This window comes from Temnothorax longispinosus, chromosome 3 (assembly GCF_030848805.1).
Source record: "Temnothorax longispinosus isolate EJ_2023e chromosome 3, Tlon_JGU_v1, whole genome shotgun sequence".
In the NCBI taxonomy this organism is placed as follows: Eukaryota; Metazoa; Arthropoda; class Insecta; order Hymenoptera; family Formicidae; genus Temnothorax; species Temnothorax longispinosus.
In genome coordinates, this window is record NC_092360.1 from 3,861,572 (window position 1) to 3,883,311 (window position 21,740).

The 21,740-nt window shown below is 36.4% G+C and overlaps 5 protein-coding genes and 2 long non-coding RNA genes across 17 annotated transcripts; 2 read left to right on the forward strand and 5 right to left on the reverse strand.

Moving 5' to 3' along the window:
• Nucleotides 1-167: 167 nt before the first annotated feature.
• LOC139809927 (peroxynitrite isomerase THAP4-like) lies at nt 168-2,173 on the reverse strand. 2 transcript variants are annotated; one of them, XM_071773218.1, is made up of 4 exons: nt 2,054-2,173; nt 1,149-1,259; nt 535-1,042; nt 168-443 (listed from the first exon to the last, which is right to left on the reverse strand). In XM_071773218.1, the coding sequence occupies exons 3-4, from the start codon at nt 931-933 to the stop codon at nt 318-320; spliced, it is 525 nt and encodes a 174-aa protein (XP_071629319.1). In that variant the 5' UTR covers nt 934-1,042; nt 1,149-1,259; nt 2,054-2,173; the 3' UTR covers nt 168-317. The 2 variants fall into 2 exon arrangements, with proteins under 2 accessions (XP_071629319.1, XP_071629318.1); XM_071773217.1 differs by lacking the exon at nt 2,054-2,173 and adding an exon at nt 1,370-1,510.
• Nucleotides 1,664-4,469, forward strand: LOC139809925 (uncharacterized). 2 transcript variants are annotated; one of them, XM_071773213.1, is made up of 3 exons: nt 1,664-1,804; nt 2,139-2,283; nt 2,358-4,469. In XM_071773213.1, the coding sequence occupies exons 2-3, from the start codon at nt 2,158-2,160 to the stop codon at nt 3,114-3,116; spliced, it is 885 nt and encodes a 294-aa protein (XP_071629314.1). In that variant the 5' UTR covers nt 1,664-1,804; nt 2,139-2,157; the 3' UTR covers nt 3,117-4,469. The 2 variants fall into 2 exon arrangements, with proteins under 2 accessions (XP_071629314.1, XP_071629315.1); XM_071773214.1 differs by lacking the exon at nt 1,664-1,804 and adding an exon at nt 1,811-1,994.
• Afti (aftiphilin) lies at nt 3,773-9,260 on the reverse strand. 6 transcript variants are annotated; one of them, XM_071773189.1, is made up of 8 exons: nt 9,048-9,257; nt 8,583-8,694; nt 6,731-8,487; nt 6,247-6,459; nt 6,021-6,167; nt 5,879-5,939; nt 5,556-5,687; nt 3,773-5,337 (listed from the first exon to the last, which is right to left on the reverse strand). In XM_071773189.1, the coding sequence occupies exons 2-8, from the start codon at nt 8,683-8,685 to the stop codon at nt 4,862-4,864; spliced, it is 2,889 nt and encodes a 962-aa protein (XP_071629290.1). In that variant the 5' UTR covers nt 8,686-8,694; nt 9,048-9,257; the 3' UTR covers nt 3,773-4,861. The 6 variants fall into 6 exon arrangements, with proteins under 6 accessions (XP_071629290.1, XP_071629289.1, XP_071629291.1 ...); XM_071773188.1 differs by having other exon boundaries at nt 6,614-8,487; nt 9,048-9,255; XM_071773192.1 differs by having other exon boundaries at nt 5,049-5,337; nt 5,556-5,586; nt 6,614-8,487; nt 9,048-9,259.
• Nucleotides 9,171-15,776, forward strand: LOC139809930 (uncharacterized). The gene is made up of 3 exons (XR_011731216.1): nt 9,171-9,300; nt 9,488-9,544; nt 15,572-15,776. It is a non-coding gene; the product is annotated as an uncharacterized lncRNA (long non-coding RNA).
• On the reverse strand, nt 9,537-12,756 carry LOC139809920 (uncharacterized). Its single transcript, XM_071773206.1, has 3 exons — nt 12,501-12,756; nt 11,935-12,207; nt 9,537-11,819 (listed from the first exon to the last, which is right to left on the reverse strand). The coding sequence occupies exons 2-3, from the start codon at nt 12,196-12,198 to the stop codon at nt 9,897-9,899; spliced, it is 2,187 nt and encodes a 728-aa protein (XP_071629307.1). The 5' UTR covers nt 12,199-12,207; nt 12,501-12,756; the 3' UTR covers nt 9,537-9,896.
• Nucleotides 13,037-16,913, reverse strand: LOC139809923 (SKA complex subunit 1). Of its 4 annotated transcripts, XM_071773209.1 has the most exons (8): nt 16,500-16,913; nt 16,036-16,278; nt 15,789-15,951; nt 15,535-15,594; nt 14,547-14,667; nt 14,061-14,182; nt 13,510-13,981; nt 13,037-13,348 (listed from the first exon to the last, which is right to left on the reverse strand). In XM_071773209.1, the coding sequence occupies exons 4-8, from the start codon at nt 15,583-15,585 to the stop codon at nt 13,188-13,190; spliced, it is 927 nt and encodes a 308-aa protein (XP_071629310.1). In that variant the 5' UTR covers nt 15,586-15,594; nt 15,789-15,951; nt 16,036-16,278; nt 16,500-16,913; the 3' UTR covers nt 13,037-13,187. The 4 variants fall into 4 exon arrangements, with proteins under 4 accessions (XP_071629310.1, XP_071629311.1, XP_071629313.1 ...); XM_071773210.1 differs by having other exon boundaries at nt 16,147-16,913; XM_071773212.1 differs by lacking the exons at nt 15,535-15,594; nt 15,789-15,951; nt 16,036-16,278; nt 16,500-16,913 and adding an exon at nt 14,977-15,201 and having other exon boundaries at nt 13,043-13,348.
• Nucleotides 16,914-18,709: 1,796 nt separating this feature from the next.
• On the reverse strand, nt 18,710-19,782 carry LOC139809618 (uncharacterized). Its single transcript, XR_011731145.1, has 2 exons — nt 19,257-19,782; nt 18,710-18,940 (listed from the first exon to the last, which is right to left on the reverse strand). It is a non-coding gene; the product is annotated as an uncharacterized lncRNA (long non-coding RNA).
• Nucleotides 19,783-21,740: the final 1,958 nt, after the last annotated feature.

Sequence of the window (21,740 nt, forward strand, 5' to 3'; positions counted from 1 at the left end):
GACTTAAACCTATTATATAACGAACGAATGAATAACTTTTGACAACAATTTCATGGAATCTATGATCTGTGATGAAATTACTATATAATACATTCATCATGCAATGTGCACGGATGCTCATACAATTGCAGTAAATTATCAAGTGAGCAATCGATTCGACATGTACATTTTCCACTGTTCTAAAATTTTATTCGCGCATGGTGCTTACAAAATTATAGTAATTAATATAGTTATTACTCAAAATCAATGATAGTTATTACTCAAAAACGTGTAGTAGAATTAAAATGATTTAATATTGATTTGCTCTTCACATTCTTTTATACTTCTTCGCTCACTTTCACGTATTTTGTCCGTAAGTGTTCGGTCAGCACTGGAGTATTCGACGTCGCCATGTAAAGCACATATTCCAAACAATCGTCATTGAGTTTAAATTCCCTGCGTACCTGTCATAAAATTTAAAATTATTTATTTTAATTGTGTAATTAAGCTGTTGTTTACATAAATGCTAACTTAGTTGATAAAATTTAGACGTACCTGAGTTACATGAGGACCCTTCGCCCATTTTATCCTGGTTATATCAGTACTGTTTAAGATGATGGCTTTGTCAGTTACCTCGCCACATTCAATGGTTGTCAAACCAAAATTATGTGCCGAGATAAGAGCTATTTCACCAGTTGCCGGGTTTACTCTCAAGAAGCCTGTCTCCCGATGCATCGGCTTTTTTAAATCCGAGTTGGAAAAGCTTTGCATGGTATAATTGAACATGGGTTGCCCCAGGGACGTGAAGCTTATCTCCTCGTAATAGTTAAAATCTTTGATCGTCGGGTATTTGCCGTTGCCTTGACTCTCCGTTCGCCACGTTCCCTCTAGCCAAGCCAACGGTTCTAATGCTTTGTGCAATGGTACACATTCCATGATTTCACTATTATTCATATACTCTAAATATATCAGGCAATTAAGTGTATGAGCTAGGTAAGAACTTATTCTTAAGTAGTAAAGTTCCTTCGACTTTAAATTGAAAATTTCAGGAACTCAACGAAACCTGCAAATTATGTGTAACATAATTAATAAGATATAGATACTATTTTTTCTAAATTTTTTAAATAAAATTAAGTTCTTAATGACTAATAATGAGCTATGATTCTCACCTTGTCAAGTATATTACTTTTATATATTAATACAGCTGATACTTCAAGGCAATTTAAGGTTAAGGCAAGACCAGTGCTTCCGAGTACAGATTCTCTCTTCCCTAGTTTGTCCTGTAAAACATGTTCAGTTTTATTAAATTAGTCTTTAAATTTTGCAATAGAGACAAACGTTGGGAAAATAAAAAACAACTTAAATTAACGTTTTGAAACTCTATCCTTACATGAGAATGCATCAAACCACGCTACTAAATATTTACACGCTGTCGGCTGCCCTATCACGAGTTTTTATTTTATCCGGCGAATAAGTATTTATCGGAAATGACGAAGTTTCAAATAATTTTTAAAAACATCCTATCAACTTTTTCTCGCCTCTTGTTGGATTTAATTATTTCTCGCGTTTTTTAAACACTCCACTGGCGAGAAATGAGATTTATTAATTTTACTCTTCGACGACCTCATCGCGCCACTTTTGATGAGAAATAGTATTTGTTGTGGTTAATGAAAGTCGATCATAAGTAATTAGTCGTGAACACGGTTGTGTCGTGAATGTCGTAATATAACCTCAGTTTTTATTGCTTAAATGTCATACATATTTGTTTCTTGGATTTAAAACAATTTTCAAATTTAAAGAAATTTTTTATACTACGTAGGCGCATGTGAGTACTGCGTATTATATTTTTTTTATCTGATATGACACGCGACCACGTGTATATACACGACCGTGGTATAAGTGTGTATTAGTGATGACGTTAATTATTATTTATTCGAGAATAGAGCTTGTCGTCAAAAGGAAATACATTTAAAAGAAGAGTCCTATTGATCAGGTTTACTTATAAATAATTCGAGGTTCGATTAAAAATTGATAATGTGCGTCAACACATTATAGGTTAACGATGTGATATCACCATCGCCGGCCGTCGCGTCTTCATCAGATGATTGCACATCGAATGCCTTTCATGACTCCCCTCATTTGCCTTGTACTTTTTCTAGATTATCGGAAGGAAATATCATGATTAACGTAAGTCAGCTCATTAATCAAGTGGACAAAAACAATTTTACACTATATTCAGAATGGGAGGATACGGGTTTTAAAATAATGATACTGAGGTCATGCACAGTGCCATTAAGTGGCGAGGTATAGAATTAATATTTATTTATTTATTTTACAGTATATTTACGTGTATTATAAAAGTTATCTCAATATTTTAGATGCATATAGAGGATGCTAAATATTTTTTCAATCACTTGGATGAATCCTTTGATACGTATCTGGAGAAGACGAAACAAGCATTCTCTGGTAAAAATGCCGATATACAGTTCTTTCTGGAGGACGATACATTCACATGGAAACACCAAAACATTCTCACTCGTGGAGAAATTGCGGTACACTCTCTGTCAAATATATTAATTCTTTCCGACACTTTAAAGCAGTCGTTAGAACATTTTCAAAAATGTCAAGAGAGAGCCATGGCACTGGAGAACGAGAACGAGCATTTAAATAAGATCAACACCAACCTGATCAGGAATATAGAACAATTAATAAATGAAAAGACCACTATGGAGAAAGAGCTTTACAAGAAGTTTCTCATACTTTTAAATACAAAGAAGAAAAAAAACAGAGAGCTTCAGGAAGCTTTAGATAATGCCAAAAAGACGACACAATCGGTATACGATAAAACCACTGATGAGAGCGAGGGATCAGAGGTGGAGAATAAGAAAGTACATGGTACTAAATCATCTAAGACAAGAATACACAAGATATATTATGAGAATGAACAGAAAGTTGCACCAAAGAGTAGTGAGAAAAATCTTAAAAAACGTTTCTCTTCTAGTGAAGATACAAGTCCTGAGCCTTCAACAAGCAAAGGCAATATAGCAAATATAGAAAACATGGACATAGATGATACAATAAAATCCAAGCAGGCCCTTAAGAGTTCAGAAGAATCTGAGGAGGATATATTTTCCTAATGACAAAAGTAATATATTTTGCATTCTCTTCCTTACATTTAAAAACTAAATTTTTTTAACATAATTCATGAATTATGTTATTCTTTTATAAAAAAAACTTCTATATGTTTATATATCAAAATTACTAGTGCACATATTCGATTATTATATTTTTAAAAATAAAATGTTCTAGTCTAGTACTTTAATAGAAGATATATATAATTTTATATCAGAAGATTTATTATATTATGCGATAATCAATAATATATTCAAATGAAAGTTTAATTGTATTTCTGACACAGTAGAGCAACTATTATGTATTATAATTGCGTATACTATGATTATTACTATTTTATATAACAAAGTATATATTTTCACATACTGAAATAATGAAAGAATTTTATTAATTTCAAAATAACAGAGTGTAAAATGATGAGTATGTTTAATGAAAGTATTTTGATGAAATAATTATGGTATTGCAATGTTTAAATATAAAATTCTTTTATATTTAATATAATTATATTAAAATGATTGTATGAGATAATGATATACTTTGCGTCTTTAATACTTAAATTGTCCTGATTATTATAAAAGATTGAATTCAAGGATTGGGAATGAGATCGAGGATCTTAAAAATCGCACGATTTCGTAAAGGTGGTTAAGAAAAGTAACAACTATTCGATCATCAAAGATTGCCTATGTGTTAATGTTATCCACAATATTTTACATAAAATATATATTACAATGTTATCATTAATAAATAACGAATAATGGTAATAATATTTATCGTTTCGCTCTAATGATCAATATGCAAATGCCGAGATTTACATAATTAAGTACATCACGTTCCACAGTAGAAATTCAAAATGTGCAATAAAAGCATCAAGCGAATTTGTTAAACGTATTATCACTCGACGATTTCATTACAGATATCAATCTCGTCAGATTCATTCTACGATAATTGACTTACGATTAGTATATAGTTTTGGGTAATTAATGTGTGTTCCCTATATGACTGGGGAATATTTATGATTGCTTGAAATTGTAACAGATGAACGTCGTACAAAGTACGCGCGGCTTCTTGAATGTATAACTCGAATATTCAGATTTGCTCATCTAAAAGTAGTTCCAGAATATTAGTAGGTAAATTTGAAATGCGATACAAACAAGTACAATACTCTGGCGCTGCTTAATTGCCTGCAATTATCGTCGAAAATATACATGAACGAATCTCTTCTAATATATAATACATAAATTATCATTAAGAACTGTAGACTAGAATATGGCCGAATGTGTGAGTTCTTATATCTATTTAATTAAGGACATAAAACTGTCTTTAATAAAGATTACATAACTATTGAGTTAACAAAACAACTTACGTGCCATAATTTCTGAAATGATCAGTACAACATTAAATCGTAATTGCGCAACAAAGTAAAGACTTTGAAGGATTCATCAGTAACAATACCATTAGCGCTACAAAATCACAAAACAATGATGATTCGGAATGTCGAAGTGCATTGCTCGGTGCCGCAAGCGAATAGATTAATATAGGGAGTATCTTTCATACGTGGCGTCTCGTTATCCTTTTCTGATGTGGAAGAGCCAAGGTTGGATCAAAGGTTGGTCTGAACACAGGTTTGAAAGGTAGCAGAAGTACGTTTTTGATTGTATGGATCACTTAGAAACATCCAGCTCGCAACAGGTTCTCTGGGAAGTTTCCTCTCGCGTTTACCCTTTCAAACTCGCATTCAGACCGATGTTACTCAGCCGGGCATCTTCCGATTTATCATAGCCCCGAGATCCGGCACGATTTGCCTTTGCTCGCGATTGAACAACAAAGATCTCGCGTTCAAAAACGACAGGTCCGGTAACTTATTCAGAACTTTCACGGTCTCGGCTTGCACGGTCATCGGTCGCCCGTATCGGTCCATAACCACGTGTTCCGCATCTTGCATGTTCTCTTTCTTACCTACCGACATCTTTCTGTGATACTCGTGTACCCTGGATGTATTATTGCTTATTGGAAACGACTTATTGTTGGTCAGAGGAACATTTCTCAGTGTTCGATGCGACGGATTGCTCTTCTGCTTAATTCCAAAATCTTGCTCGGTCTTCTTCTTCCATTCTATTGTGCATGGTCCTGGCAATGGTTCTATTATTTTGGATGTCTGAGACGATTTTTGATGTTTTTGTGAACTGTTGGTTCCGCTTGGTTCTTGCATAACTGCTTCTAGTGGATCTGTACCAGTAATAAAAATTGATAATTAATTAAAATAAATTAGTAGAATTACGGATACAATAATATTGAAAATACTACGAACGTTTAAAACCAAGCAGATAAGAGGAGGCTACTTAATTTCTAGTACAGAAAGGATATTTTTCTACTTGAAACAAGAGTTATGAATATACATATATACATGTATGCAAAGACAGAGACATTACAGTTTGATCACTTACAGTAATAAACGGAGTTTGTTGAGCAAGATGACTGATGATAGGATTCGGAATGTGTGGAGCAATGAGGTGTTAGTAGAGGATCAAACGGACACAACAAATCCAGAGGCAGAAGAGCGGATAACCCACCACCACCTGTATCGTTATTTTCGCGATATTTAGGACAGCATTTAACACACTTAGTCTATATGTTATAAAACAACACCATACTACTTTTAAATACATAAGAGATACTTATTCAGAAAATATTCTCTCTCTAATCTTGTTATATGTGATAATTTAATATCCATTTAACAAAAACACACGTAACTACAATAAATACTTACTAGCATCTAGAGGATTTACAAGGCCAGAACTATTCCAATCAAATTGGGCAGCAGGTACTTCCTAATACGATTATTACAATTATTAATTAATACGAATATTACTTACGTATATTACACACACAGAAATAAAGTCTCAACTTACATCTGAACAAGCTGCGCCTTGTGTCTTGCTGGTATTAGCTGCAGAAAACTGGTGAGGCTCAGCAGTAGCTTTAATTGGCTCTAACGGAGTAAAGCCGAGATTTGCAGCAAATCTTGGTATATTCGGGTTCCATCTCGGTCCAAATAACTTTAATTTCATATAACATTGTTACTTTTTTGTTCATATATGTATAAAATATATTAATGAGCAAGTTACGCATACTTACAATGTTCCGAGAATCGATGCCAAGAGCATTTAAGAGAACATTGTTACTACTACTATTCGCCCATTGGTAAGTGAGGGCATTGGTTTCTTCCACGCTCTTCACATTCTGCCAAACTTTATCTGTCTTATCTATTAAGGCTTTCAACTCAACTTCGTGACATTCAGAAACCACGGAAAACATGTTTGTTATTATATCTTCTATTTTATTCGCAGCCTGAAATTGTTTTAATTAAATTAAAACGTTAAAATATATTAAATTGTATCATTTATATTATAATGCAAGACTAAGAATCTAAATCAAAGCAATACACTCATTACTCTAATAAACTACTAGTAATTTTGTATTACACAAACATTCCTAAACTCACATTCTTGTTTTCTATCCGACATATAGATTCTTTTAAACTAAATTGCTGTGTCTCTACTACATCGGTTGACGTTTCAAAATTACTAAAGTCTCCGAAATCATCGTCGTCGTCAGGTACCTTCAATTCTTCAGCATCGTCAGATTTCCATTCTACCGTCGTGCTCGAAAAATTAGCAAAATCGCCAAAATCGTCATTTTCGTTGTCCGCACTTTCGAACTCGGGACAACCATTCTCTCGCGCTTCGGTTGCTGCCGGCTCGTTCGCTCGTAAATGAAAATCATAAAATTCGCCGTCGCTAAAATATACTGCAGAATTTTTGCTTTCATATGTGGCACATTCTTCGCCCGTGGTACTCGTAATATTAACTTTATCCTTTAAACAGTCGAGGGATGTATTAGTAGATGGCAGTGAAGCTCCTTTCATTGGTGAAAATTTTTGTATACAAGACGCGTCGGATGAAGATGTATGTAAATCGTGAGTTTGTACTGTCTCGTATGTACTATTACTGGATATTGAATTGTAATTATTTGTCAACTCCGACACATCGTCAAAATCTCTATGCTCCATAAATTCTGTAAAGTCAGAATTATCCAGATCGGGTGCGTCAAAACTATTTTCCGGAATGTACTGTTTGCGTATTTCCTCACTACTCGACTCTCTTTCCTCATAAACGGAAATTTCCTCGCTTGCCCCATTCACATCTACCTTCTGAATAGTTTGATTTTTTGTATCTACGGCTACATATTCGCTTTCTTTTGATTGTATAGTATTTTTTATATCGCAGAAATTATTAGCAAAAGTACTCGCGTCGCTTTTTTTACTAGAGTTATGAAGGTGAATGTCTTCATTATGTACGGATGTATGATCTAGATTTGATTCCTCTCTCACAGCATCCTCGTCGAAAGTGAAATCAAAGTTGAAAGAATCGTTTACACTTTTACTCGACTTCTCATTGCTCGCATCAGCGTTGGATATTACATCGTACATCTCTATATATTTCGGCTGAATACTGAATTCACAGTCCGATTGTCTAAAAACATTGGTACCGTCTACATTAAGTTCTTGCGAGGTAACAAAACTGGAAATTGTCCTTTCATCGTGGATAAAGGCAGATTTATCATTAGTATCATTGACACAGGTTTCATTCTCGCCGTATGACGCGTAAGTTTCTCCAATCTCGTCCGTTACGTTGCATTCTGTGTCCACGGAATTAGGCTTGTCGTTCAAGTAATCCGTCTGCAGAACCGTCACAGTTACATCCATCTCTTTATCGCAAACAGCGTCGTTCCACTCGGTAGAATCTTTGAACTGTTCGTAATTGTAAAAATCGTCGTCCAGAATGTCCGGCGTGCTCGTAGGATCCTCCAAGTCCAGACTCACAGGTTCGACCTCGTCATTCGCCTCCAAACCATTCGACGATCCCTCCTGCTCACTGACTGTCTTTACGCTATCGGCTAAACTACTATTGTTGCTACTAATTACATCCGTATCAATAAAATTCTCCTTAGCTAAAACATTCTGAGTACAAACGTGATCAATGCTATTACTAGTCTCAACATTACGCGACTCGCCATTCCTAGGTGAATCTAATAGACTGTGTTCTGTTGTACTAGCTTCTTTAAAATTGTTTTCCAATACGTTACTATTATCCGTTCTATCCTTCAATCTTACGTGGCTCACATTGTTCTCTGCCTTCTCGACGATCAGCAGATCGTCGATAACGCCACATTTCGAGGCTTCGTTTATCTTAGGGCAATTATCCAATACTGGTGACTCGTTAATACCGTTTATTCTAGGAGATACGTTCTGTGATGCTATTGGGGTCTGTATCGGAGTAATAAGTTTCTGTGGGGATCCTGATGAAGCGGATAGACCTGTAATAACAATTATACAAATTAGAAGACGATTACGTGCTGTAATATGGAATGTAATTTTGCTATACGTAATAGTTGCCAATTTATATAAATACCATCTATTCCACCAGTCGTGAAGTCTCCAAATTCATCTTCATCAGACTCTCTGAAGTTGTCTAAGGGTGGTGGCGTGGAGCTGACTAAAGGTGGGAAAGCCATGGTTCTCTCCTGTTTCAACAACACATTTTATCTTTTACAAACATCAACGAAATTAAACAAAGATGTAAAATGATAAAATTCCCTCGTTAAAATAATGCGTGAAGATGATTCGTTCGGAATCATTCGACCAGCTTTGGTCGCGTATACGGACTTTGTTTACACTGCGCCTATCCTTTCTCCATGCATGCACTCCGTTACATATGTCAAACGCGTTAAGGTTAAGTCGCACTCTCGGACACGGACTCGCGGGGGGTTTTCCCGTGGCCGGAGAGAAGGTAGAGCTCTCCGAGGCGAGGCTCTCGCGCGACGTAGTTGTCTTTACTCTCTCGCCCTCGCCTCTCGGGCTACCTACCACCACGTACCCAGTATAATCCGCTCCGTGGACCTCGGGATGCCCGTCATTCTATCTCGACACTGTCATCGCGGCGATCGTCGCGGTCGCGGCGTGCACTGGCGCGACGGGCCTCGGTAATTATCACAGCCAGGTCACAGTATATGTGGCCAGGTATCGGGTCGACCAGCGGCAGCTCGTCCGTGCGTGACGATTGGATGCACGATGACGGTGACACAGGAGTATTGTATATACTGTGACGGCGATGTCATGAGACATCGCAGGTATGTAACATCACCTGTTCCGAGTTCCGTGGCGCGCGGGCGCGTGCGCGACGTAACGGCGCGCACCTGCCGTGCGTCAGCGCACTCGCGGCCGTTCAAAATCGGCCCGTTGGTCAACGCGAAATAAAATGCAATGTAAAATGAATAAATAAATAAATAAATAAATAATGGAATAATTTTTTGAAAGGTGCAACGTTACATGGTTTTATCCGACGATACAAACAATTATTTAATGATACATTTTGTAAGTATAATTTATTATATCATATATTATAACATTACACTAATGTGCCTATATTGATATATTAATACATGGATATTATACATAAAATGTAACATATTTATTCGTATATGTATAACATTAATTATAATGTGTGCAATTTTATATATATATAATGTGTAAATTATATATTTTTATTTTATATTCCTTGTATAATAATTGTATAGTATCACATTTTTCGGAGCACTTTGTTATTTATTGAGAGAACTAATAATCGGTAATATGCATAAATATACTGCCGCGTACATATAAATTAACTTTATCGGTATGATGATTAAAACGCAACTGTAAAAACGAAAGAATAATGGTCCCATACTTAATTCTGACAATTCTCAATTGATTTATCTTGTTCGGAGGCATGTTTGGTGCGTCTGTGTTTCCTCATGTCTCCTTTCTGTCTGAAGCATCTGCCGCACACATCGCACGAGTGCGGCTTTTCCCCGGTGTGTATCTTGATGTGGTTGTTCAAGGCCTCCGTTCTGGTGAAGGCCCTCTCGCAGTAATGGCACTTGTACCTGCGATCGCCACGGTGTATCAATCTGTGCTGATAAAACACAGACCCGGTCAGAAATGCCTTGTTGCACACCTCGCACTTGAACGGCCTCTCCCTCGTATGCTTCTTCCTAACGTGATCCGCCAAGTCCGGTTTTATCGTGAAACGCTGATCGCAATACTCGCAAGCGTAAGGCTTGATGCCCATGTGGAATCTCTTGTGGGTCCACATGTGACTGGACTGCGTGTAACTCTTTCCGCAAATGTTACAGACGTACGGCCGCAATCCGTTGTGCCGTCTTTTGTGCGCGTTCAAGGAGTTCGCCGTGGGCAGCAGGCTGCCGCAAATGTCGCAGGGAAACTTGGAACATTGATCTCGTCCGTGATCCTGTACATCCTCGCTTTTGTCGAACACACTTCCGCAGAGTTCGCAGATGAACTTCGCGTCGCCCGACTCGGACAATCTGGACGCGCGGGCGTGTCTGTTTTGCTTGTGTTTGTACAGCAGGGATAATTCCTTCATGTCCTTGTTACAGACCTCGCATAGAAAGACGACGAGAACTTTAAACAGCCTGGGATGTTCCTTCCAATGTAAAACAGCTTCCGCGAAGGATCTGTAAGTGGCCACGCATGTATTACACGTATAGGGTCTTTCGACAACATGATGTTTCTGATGAGTCTTCAGATTGTCCGCGTTGGTGAAATGGCTGTTGCAAAACTCGCAATGATACAGTTTCGATGTCAGCAACTCCTCGATCAGCGTGACTTTGTCCTCGTGTATTATCTTGTAATGAATATCTGCATCATCGCAAGAGATAAACACTTCACCGCACTGAAGGCATTTCCAGACCGTCTGGCTGTTCTCGATAACTATGCAGTGGCTCGCGACATGTTTGTTCAACCTTGATTTCTGCGTAAAGCTCTTCGAGCACTCCGAGCACTTGTAAGGCTTCTCAGGCAGGTGCGTCACTACGTGACGCTTCAGAGTGTAACCGTCGAAAAAGCCTTTATTGCACACTTCGCAAATATGAGGCCGATTCTTACCGTCGACGCAAACGTGCACTCGGAGCGCCTCCTGATCCTCGAATAACTTTCCACACTGCAGACATGAGACGCTATTCTCCTTAGAATGTTGTCTCTTATAGTGGTAAAATAGCTTCAATTCTTTGCCGAACGTTATCTTACAGACCTCGCAGTATAATGCTTTCGCGCCTTTGTGAAATTGCATGTGAAAGTTTAATCGTTCTTCGAACATGAATGTCTTGTCGCATATGGGACACTTATATGGCTTCGTTGTGTTCTGTATACTGGGTTTACATTTATGACCATCTAGTGTCTCCTCGGTGTGATAGAGATTCATGCACGCTCCACACTTTAGATATGTCTGTCTATCTCCTAGGCATTGTAATGTGATAGAACGATTCCCGTTTTCCTTATTGACCTTTGCGTTATTAAATATGTTCTCCTCATCACTGCTTTCTAAAATTATATCATTCTCGTATAATTCCATGTCCTTTGTATTCTGGAATGTTTCTTTACATACATTCATAAAGCCCTTTACGCATAAAGGACAGGATTGTTGGTCGGAAAACAATCCATTAGAAATATTAAAAGATTGCTTCTCCTTTAACATCGTTGACAAGATTTCCTCCGCTTTAATGCATTGTGTGTCAAATTCGTCGCACCAGTTTACTTTCTCGACGCAGGTCAAACAGAGCTGTTTCGGTAATGGGTCTGTCTTCTTAATCTACAATGAATTATGCTATGTAAAATATACGTATTTACAAACATTATACATATATGCATAATCATATAGTGTATGCAGTATGTTTACAAAATAGTTTTAATAAAAAATATTTTACTTTAATGCTTAGACACGTATTTATTTTATGTGCCAATTTCATTGATTCTCCAAACTCAGAATAAATATATATTGGGTTAGTGGTTTGACCAGCACACAATCGACAGAAAGCAAATAAGCTGTTTTCTTTTTCATCTTGTGCCGATAATTCCAATATCTCGTTAGAAGAAAGTGGCTCCTCTTGGGACCATATCACAGAACCATCCAAATCATCAATATCATCTTCATGGCCACTTAATGTACTAATTGACTCTGCTTGTAACATGTTTTATCGCTGCAAATTAAGTGCACACAACGTAATGATCAATTACAAACACTTATATATTTAACCATTATGTTTAGTTTTTGCAAAATATAAGATACTATCATAAAATATGTATGATACATATTTCTCATCTATGAATTACAGTAGATATTGTTTAATAACATTTTACAATTTTTACAATTTTTATTTATAATAAAATATCTAAAATAAAATTATAATGCTTATTGATCGTGCCAAATTTATTTTATAAGATTGTAAAAAAATACTTGAAATATTCCAATAAAAAAAATAGAGCAGATTACCTTTTTTTCTTTGAAAAGAACACAAATATTCAAATATTCTTTCATGGCAAACTCAATATTCTTGATATAGTAAATTTTCTTGCTACCACGATTCAGCTTCTTCAAAGACAAACAAACAGATCAGTTAGCTAACTAGAAATAATTGCCTGCTACTCCTGAAACAAATGAAACTGTTTGTTGTTTCTATTGTCTCCAAATTAACGCAAATAAAATGACAGAGATATCGAGGTTATACATATATATGATTAAATATTTTTTATTCAATTCATATTACGTTAAAAAGGGAACCTAGAATTTGACAAATACTCATTCATTGAATTGAACAAAAATATGTATTCATTGAATTGAATAAAAAATATTTAATCAATAAAAATTGAAAAATTAATCTTGTCAAAGATAAAGAAGTGATTATAATTTTGGTAACACAATTCACACATTTTATTGTATTTTTAGGCAATTTTTTATAATTTTGTACATAAATTGACACAAGTTTGTATACAAAAATATTAGTATTTTAAAAAAATACTGTAATTATTTTATACATTTTATTTCCGTATATTCTAAGATTCTAACTGTGTTAGTAATATCAGTATTAGAATATATTCTTTTATATACAGAAACATTAAAAAGGCACTCTCAGAAGATCATTAATTAATTATTAATTAATGTGGCGTTCATTATCATTAATTAATTATTAATTAATATAACATAGAATAATTCATTTTTAACCCTGCATTCTCGTAAACGCCCCCAATGGCGTAATGCAGGTATCAAGTTTAACTTGGTCTTATCAATCTTTGTTTTCGTTTGTCTGTAATAATCCTCAGCTGTGAAAAAGTAGAGGTAGCCTGAAAATTATTAATATAGATATATACAGTGGCCAACATCCATACCACGTTGAAAGTACGAGTTCTCGTCCGATCATTAAATGCAGTACTTATTATGTTTACATACTGTTACAGTTATTTATAAATATGTGTGTTTACATTAACATAAACTATTAACTTACGATTTTCTTCTTGGATATCGAGTTCCTGCTTTTTATAATGTAAATACAGATTAATTTCACCCTTTTTTTGAGCGGCAGCCTTCCCCAACGATAAAATCGTATATTTCGCAATTAATGTCTGATTTATACCACTTATAAAGTTATTAATTGTCTCCAAGGTATTACTTGTTTGCCTCCCGATCATATACTTGGGTACTTTATTTAATTCTTCTTCAGTGATAAATGATATTGTTGGACATATTTCTGGTTCGTTGAAAAGCGTTCTTTTACAATCTTTCACAATTTCTTGCTTTTCAATCCTTTTGGTGCTACTCGGCATTTGTTCCGACAGTTGGTGCGTTGAATTTACAGTACACCCTAACATATTAGGAGAGATTTTTGCATTCTGGTAGCCTTGTATGAGCTCGGGTGGAACATTCTTTTCTTGGTGGAGAATTCTTTTGTCCAAAGTTTCAACTAACTTCAATAATTCCTTCAAGCAAATAAAGACATTCTAATTCATGTCCAATTCTTGAATAAAAATAAATTCTCGGGAATAATTTGGCACTTACCCTTGAACGACAATTCTGTTCTCTCATTCTTTTCAACTGATTTTTCATTTCGTTGATGCCACATCCAAGTTGCGATACTTCCTCGCGCACTCTCTGAAGTTCATCCTTTATATTTTGCTTGCCTGTAAAACGTAAAACACGACTGCGAATTAATGTTTTATTACTCAACTAGCCAAATTTAAGAAAAACATATTTTATTAAACGCAACAAATTTTCTTGGTAACAAATTTGAAAAATCCGTTAATTACATCAATGTTTGCAAAACGACAGCAGAAATGTACCACACAACTTAATGCTTATATTTCTAGCTCTTATCAATTTGCTTTTATTTTATGAGCAGCAAGTTTAAAAGGAAAATACAAACCTAACCAGAAAACATATATAGGCACCGATTTCAATATTCAAATTAAATTTGCTACCAATTTGTAAATGTATTGTTATAATTTTATTTAATATAAATGAGGTATAAAAGTGCAAAAAATGTACCTTTTATTAACACTGTGGCGCTGTTGAGTTCCAGAAGTTTCTCGAATTGCTTATTAATTATCTCTTCCAGATTATCGTTTTCATTCTGTTTTGTAAGTCTATTTTCGTCAATCATAACTTGCTGCAAAAATTATGTCAGATAATTAATATACACAATTTGTACTTTATATGTATAAAATATTTTGAATATAAAGCTGTATATATTCCACCACATGTATGATCTCTTATGGAAAAAGCTATTGTAGTTACGAAAAAAGCACACAAAGCTAGCAATTACTGTAATATTTGTCATAGTGTCATGTACTTTTTTCGCACCCACAATAATCTTTCTGTAGCATTTTTCCATAAGGAAAAAATGTGTGTACAAACATATATATATACATATATATGTATATCCTAACCAAATTTATATTACTTTCTGTACACTTACATTAACCTAATAAGGAAACAATTGCTATATCGTAACGTACCGTTTTCTCCCTTTTATTTTGTCGGAATATTATTATCAAATATTATCGACAAATGTAAAATAATTTTGTTTTAAGCCACGTGCCGTATTATTTTAAATTTCAATTTCACGTTTATTTCCTCGATTCAGTCACAACCCTCTCGGAAAAAAAAACAGCTTCTAGCTCCACTTATGGGATCTCGAAACGGTTTGCTCAATGTGAGTGATGTGAGTGGGGAACTTTGGCGCCATTTTAAATACGCATTATATGTATATTCTTACATACGGAGGGATAAAAGCCACAGTGGTGTAAGTTAAATTTTTTAAAATATTGACTTGTGTGCATAGATCCAATTTATATATTGTATAGATTGCATCTATGCACACGAGTCAATATCTTAAAAAATTTGACTTATACCACTATGGCTTTTACTCCTCCATATATTAAATTATGTTGACTTGCAATAATTATTTATAATAATTTAAGACCGCATGAAAATGAGATGTAAAATATGTTCATAAACCTTTATATATACTAACCAGTTTGGTCACTTTTCTGTCCTTTTTGATGTCACAGATGGATGATGCCATTGCTTTTGTCTAAAAGAAATCATCAGAAAATGAAAATTGAGATATGACATTGGAAAATGTATCCCAGTCAAGTAATGTAGGATCAAATATTCACAGTATGGTTAAAAATATAATGGATAGCATGATATAATACTGTTAATACAGTATTCGTTACATTAAAATCTTTATATATTGTATATATTTAATAATTATTTAAAACTTACCGATCATATCACTGGCCCTTAACTACCATATTTCTAAATTAGAGCAGGATTCTAAGCTTATGGGCTGGACTCTAATAGATATTGATGTACGCCCTTTCTCCTGGCACGCAGTATTCGAGTATCATTTTGACCATTTAATCTAATGATCTTACTTTGCTAAATCCTAAAATGCATTATATATGTATATGTAATATATATTATGTACATATATGGTAAGTATTTCTATATATCACTTATAAATAATCACCTTGATAAAATTGTTGATTGTGAAAACTATATATTTGTTGTTTGACACAGTCAACCGCCATTAGCAATAAACAAATCAGAAAGTCGGTAATGGGTGTGTGAGGAACCTGACCTGTCTGCAACCCTAGTAAGAATCCAAGTTATAAATTTCTCTCTTCTCTCTATAGTAATAATACAGTAGAATGGAGGACACTCTTGATCTCAGCATATCGTTGAGGAATTGATGGCTTAGTACATAGAGCGTCTGAAAATAAACGTAACACCGATTTGCGACTTTTCGCGATAACCAACAAGATATTAATTAACAAAGATCTACGGATGAGCGATGAGCATGCATCCTCCACATTACGTGCGATTCAGTGGTGCGTGGATGCACGCTCATTCGCAGATCTTTATTAATTAATTTCTTTCGTTAATCTTTGCAAAACAATATAGGACTTTTCTGTCCAGTTTAATTCGCTTTACCTGCCTACGAAAGACGTTATATACCTCTTGTTACAGCACCTTGTTTTTCAACATATACACGCACGAATATTTTAAATGGCGTCAGTTCCACATTTGTCACGTGACCTACCCGTCTTTTCCGGTATCCCATGGCTGCGTTCCAAAATTCACTCTGGGTAATTAAAATCTATATAGTTTATGTCACGCACACTATAGCATTTCAGTTAGCTAGAGTGAATTTTGGAATACAGCCCATTATGGCGGAGCTGAAATAGGTCTATTCTATTTAGCTGAACTTCTTGCACAGTTTTTCTTTTTTTCTTTTCCTCTTTAACGTAAAATGAAAAAGAGGGAAGATAAACCGCGCAAAAAGTTAAGTCAAAAAGTACAGACCTAATCAGCTGCGGACCAATACGCGTGCATATAAGAGTGCGGTCATATGGACTGATATATCTTCCGCGTAACGCGTATCGCGTAACTAATCAGCTCTCTCTCTCTCTCTCTCTCTCTCTCTCTCTCTCTCTCTCTCTCTTCTAATTTGTTACGCGGTTACGCGTTATGCCCGTATCACACTAGCGGCTCGCGGCCGCGACTGCGATTGCGATTTCGTCCCTTGACCAATGAGAAAGAAGCTGCTGGCAATTCGGACATTTCTCATTGGTCAAAAGACGAAATCGCAATCGCAGTCGCGGCCGCGAGCCGCTAGTGTGATACGGGCATTTACGCGGTTACGCGTTACGCGGAAAAAATACATGCCATGTGACTTCAGCCTAAAGGTGAAGCACATAAAATTGCAGGAGCCATGAGCAGAATGAGCAGAAGCCATATGCGCATGCGCTGTGGTATCTGTAGAGCTCTACATATACCATAGCGCATGCGTATATGGCTTCTGCATTCTGCTCATGGCTCCTGCAATTTTATGTGCTTCCACCTTTACGGTGCGTGTACATACACGGTTTTTTCCTTGTTTTCACACATTACATTTCACGATAAATGATTACACGTAATTTAGTGAAACACGTACAGTAAAACATATTTTAGTGTCCGCCGCTTTTCAGTATTATTACTATTATTTGCAAGTTGAAATAAATTTGCAAATTTTTGAAACATAATCGACGATTGTTATATACAGAGAGAAGCCTGAGAGAGGCCACGGGCGCGATTTCGCTGTAACTTTATTTTGAAGCGCCTCTATGTCCACAAAATGTGGACATTGAACTACGTGGCCAATGTCTATAAATATGTAGGTAATGTCCACGATTTTGTGGTGCTCTTCCGTGCTATGTCTACGACCTCGTGGTAACATATTTTCGAGGATCCTCGAGGATCAACGATTAAATAGAATAGATACGGCCAGTTTCACCGTCTTTCGATTCACGAGGCGAATAGACACGATTAGGAATAAGAATAGGAATAGGAATAGGAATAAAAATAGGAATTGTAAAAAATATTTACATATATTACATCTATATTACTTTTTATTTTTTAATTATAAAAATGACATTAATGCCCCTACCCCTACCTCTACCTCTGCCTCTACCTCTGACCCCACCCCTACCTCTTCCCCTGGCTGTTCCTCTTCCTCTTCCTCTTCCCCTAATTAAATTAATTAGTTATTATTACTTCTTTATTTTGCATGTATTAACATGTTTTTTAAATTTTCTGTTTCAGACACGAGATTTACAAAACATTATACATGCGGCCCTTGCGGCTACACTTGGAAGAGGAAGAGGAAGAGGAAGAGGAACAGCCAGGGGAAGAGGTAGGGGTGGGGTCAGAGGTAGAGGCAGAGGTAGAGGTAGGGGTAGGGGCATTAATGTCATTTTTATAATTAAAAAAATAAAAGTAATATAGATGTAATATATGTAAAATATTTTTTACAATTCCTATTTTTATTCCTATTCCTATTCCTATTCTTATTCCTAATCGTGTCTATTCGCCTCGTGAATCGAAAGACGGTGAAACTGGCCGTATCTATTCTATTTAATCGTTGATCCTCGAGGATCCTCGAAATATGTTACCACGAGGTCGTAGACATAGCACGGAAGAGCACCACAAAATCGTGGACATTACCTACATATTTATAGACATTGGCCACGTAGTTCAATGTCCACATTTTGTGGACATAGAGGCGCTTCAAAATAAAGTTACAGCGAAATCGCGCCCGTGGCCTCTCTCAGGCTTCTCTCTGTTATATACATAGATTTGTCGGAGGAATAAGTTTAAGAAAATTTTATATTTTAGGATTTTTAATGTTATTCAATAATAAAACATTACATTAATATGTTAATTATATGTAATATCACGCATTATCATGCGGTAAGAGTTGTAGGAGTTCTTATTCCTACTGCTGATAGCTGCTATGTCGCCATTGTCAACGCGGAGTTCACGGCTGAGAAACCAGCCAATCTCTCCACTGGGAATTATGACTTGCGAATGCGAGCTTTCCGGCGACAATCGTGCTAGAAAAAAATGCTACGTTCGTTATTATATCAATTTTTTACGTCATCGTCACGACGACGAACGGATCTATTGTTGTAAAATTTTAAATACGAATAACTTCGACAGTCGTATCCGTGATGTAGTTCACGAAATAAAATGCACTAACACCACGAGTGAAATTACCGAAACGATAATATGGCAGCGATTTGTCAGCAAATATTCGAAAAATCATCCGCTCTTTGCACGCGAGGTTGATGTTTCGGTGTTTAAAAGCGATTTAAAAATTTAAAACAATTAAAGTACGTAAAATAATGATGTATATTAATAATTACTTACTTCATTATTAGAATAATTCTTTATCTTCATCTTTATGTTCATCTTTATGTTGATCTTTATGTTGTTCATCATCGCACCAATTTAAATAACGGACAGCAATGCCCACGAGAAGGGGTGCGGCTGCGCCAAATGTGCCGAACAAAATTGATCCTAATCCAGTAGCGCCGAGTGATTGCAATATCGCGAATAAACTTCCAGCGGCTACGTTACCGATCAAAGATTGCCACAATGCTGCTAACGAACCAGCCGCAACACCACCGAGACCGAATCCAATGAGTGGCAAGGCAAACACACCCAATGTGCCGCCACCTAAGATTGAACATATTACAATAATACGCAGTAATTTCAGATTTTCGTCGCACACTAAAGTACGACCGCACTCGCCACATTTTTTGACCATTGTGCACTCGACAGAATGTTATATTAAATTGATGATGATAGCGCGTGTGCAAAGATTAAATTGATAACGATATCGTGTGTGCAAAGATCAAAGATATAAGTGTTAGGGTGCGGTCACATTGGGGAAGCCCATGGATGGTATATGGTATCTCAAGTTTCCCGGGGCTTCCCCAGATTCCCACATAGCGCCGCGAGGGACATCCGGGGGGGTTTTTAGGGTGCGTTCCCACTATACGCGTCGCGTCACGACGCCGCGTCATGAGTTATCCAATCAAAACGTTTCATTTTATGACGTCATTTCCGACGCGAGATTTTGTCGGAAATGACGTCATAAAATGAAACGTTTTGATTGGATAACTCATGACGCGGCGTCGTGACGCAACGCGCGACGCGTAGAGTGGGAACGCAGCCTTAGGGCCAATTCACCAACCACAGTTAGCTTAACCGATGGTTAAAGTTAGCAGAATTGACCAATAGAAATGAATCCACCCTGCTTTCTATTGGTCAATCCTGCTAACTTTAACCGTCGGTTAAGCTAACTGTGGTTGGTGAAATTGCCCTTAGTCGATACTGTCGGTAGGAGTCCGACATAACCGCTTGCCCCGCTCCGGGGGCGGGAGTATCCAATGTAGGATTTCCCCCCGTAACAAAAAAAGGGTATAGTCACTGGACTGATATTTTCCGCGTTATACATGCCATGTGACTTCAGCCTTAAAGGTGAAATTTCATGGGCAGTGAAAAGTAGCAGCAGATCGTACTGATTGGCTACAAAATAGAGAAGTTCTAGAAACTCGAGAACTTCTCTATTTGTAGCTAATCAGTACGATCTGGGGGTCAATCATGTATTAAGTGGAACGTGGAGAGTGAAAAGTTTTATATGACTATCTCTTTCTATTTAACATCAATAGAAAGAGAGATTTTTTATTTTTCACGTTTCCACCCTAGAGGAAAAGATTCATGATTGACCCCCTGCTGCTGCTTTTCATTACAATGCGAGTCGTAAAGTCGTGAGTTGTAAGAATTGACCAATCACAGTCGATTATTCTCCTCAAATTCGATTGTGATTGGTCAATTCTTACGACTCACGACTTTACGACACGCATTGTAGACCTAGCATTATAACGGTGCGTGTACATGAGCTTTTTCCTTGTTTTCACACATTACATTTCACGATAAATGATTACGTAATTTAGTGAAACACATACTACGTTTACGCGAGCGTTACTTCTGTAGTAACTTACGTTATATTACTCATTTACGCGGAGTAAATTATCGTAAGGCTAGAGTCCCATGGCATGTATTTTCCGCGTAAGGGTGCCATTACATGGAGCGCGGAAACGCGGAAGCGCGGAACAGAATAGTAACTAGATTCCGCGTTTCCGCGAGTTGAGTCCCGCACGTTTGAACGGAAAAGCGGAATCCGCTATTATCGTGTACGTATGTACCCTGGCTTGCATAAGATACTTCATAATAACCATCAACATGATGTTTGGATCTATAATATTATACTGCCACTTTTATAAAATAATAAATAAAGTAATCGAAGTATGTAAAAGCTTTCCTTTTCAATGTGATTAGACAGCTCCGAAATTTGATGGAGTATACTGTATCCGCGTTGACAACGGATTTTGACGCGTTCGTTCCGCGAGCTTGTTTCTCCTTATATTTTACATAGAGCACAATTTGCGCGGAAAAGCGGAACAGTATAGTGACAAATAGACATTTGTATTCATTTCTTAAAATTGTGTTTACTTAATTCATTGCAATTTTTATTAATATGCTTATCTTTTCAGCTTATCTATTGAATACAAACATTTTAATCAATAAATACCGTTAAAAATTAATATTTTATAATTCTCCGTTCCGCTTTTCCGCTCAAAATGTGCTCCATGTAATACAAGGCATTCAAAACAGACGGAACGGATCGGAACGGAAATCTAATGAAATTTTGTCTTCCGCGTTTCCGTGCTCCATGAATGGCACCCTAAACGCGTAACGCGTAAAACCGTATGAGAAGCGTTTCACATTTCAGTTATGCTATTCGCGCTTCTGATTCGTTACGCGGTACGTGTTACGGCGGAAAAT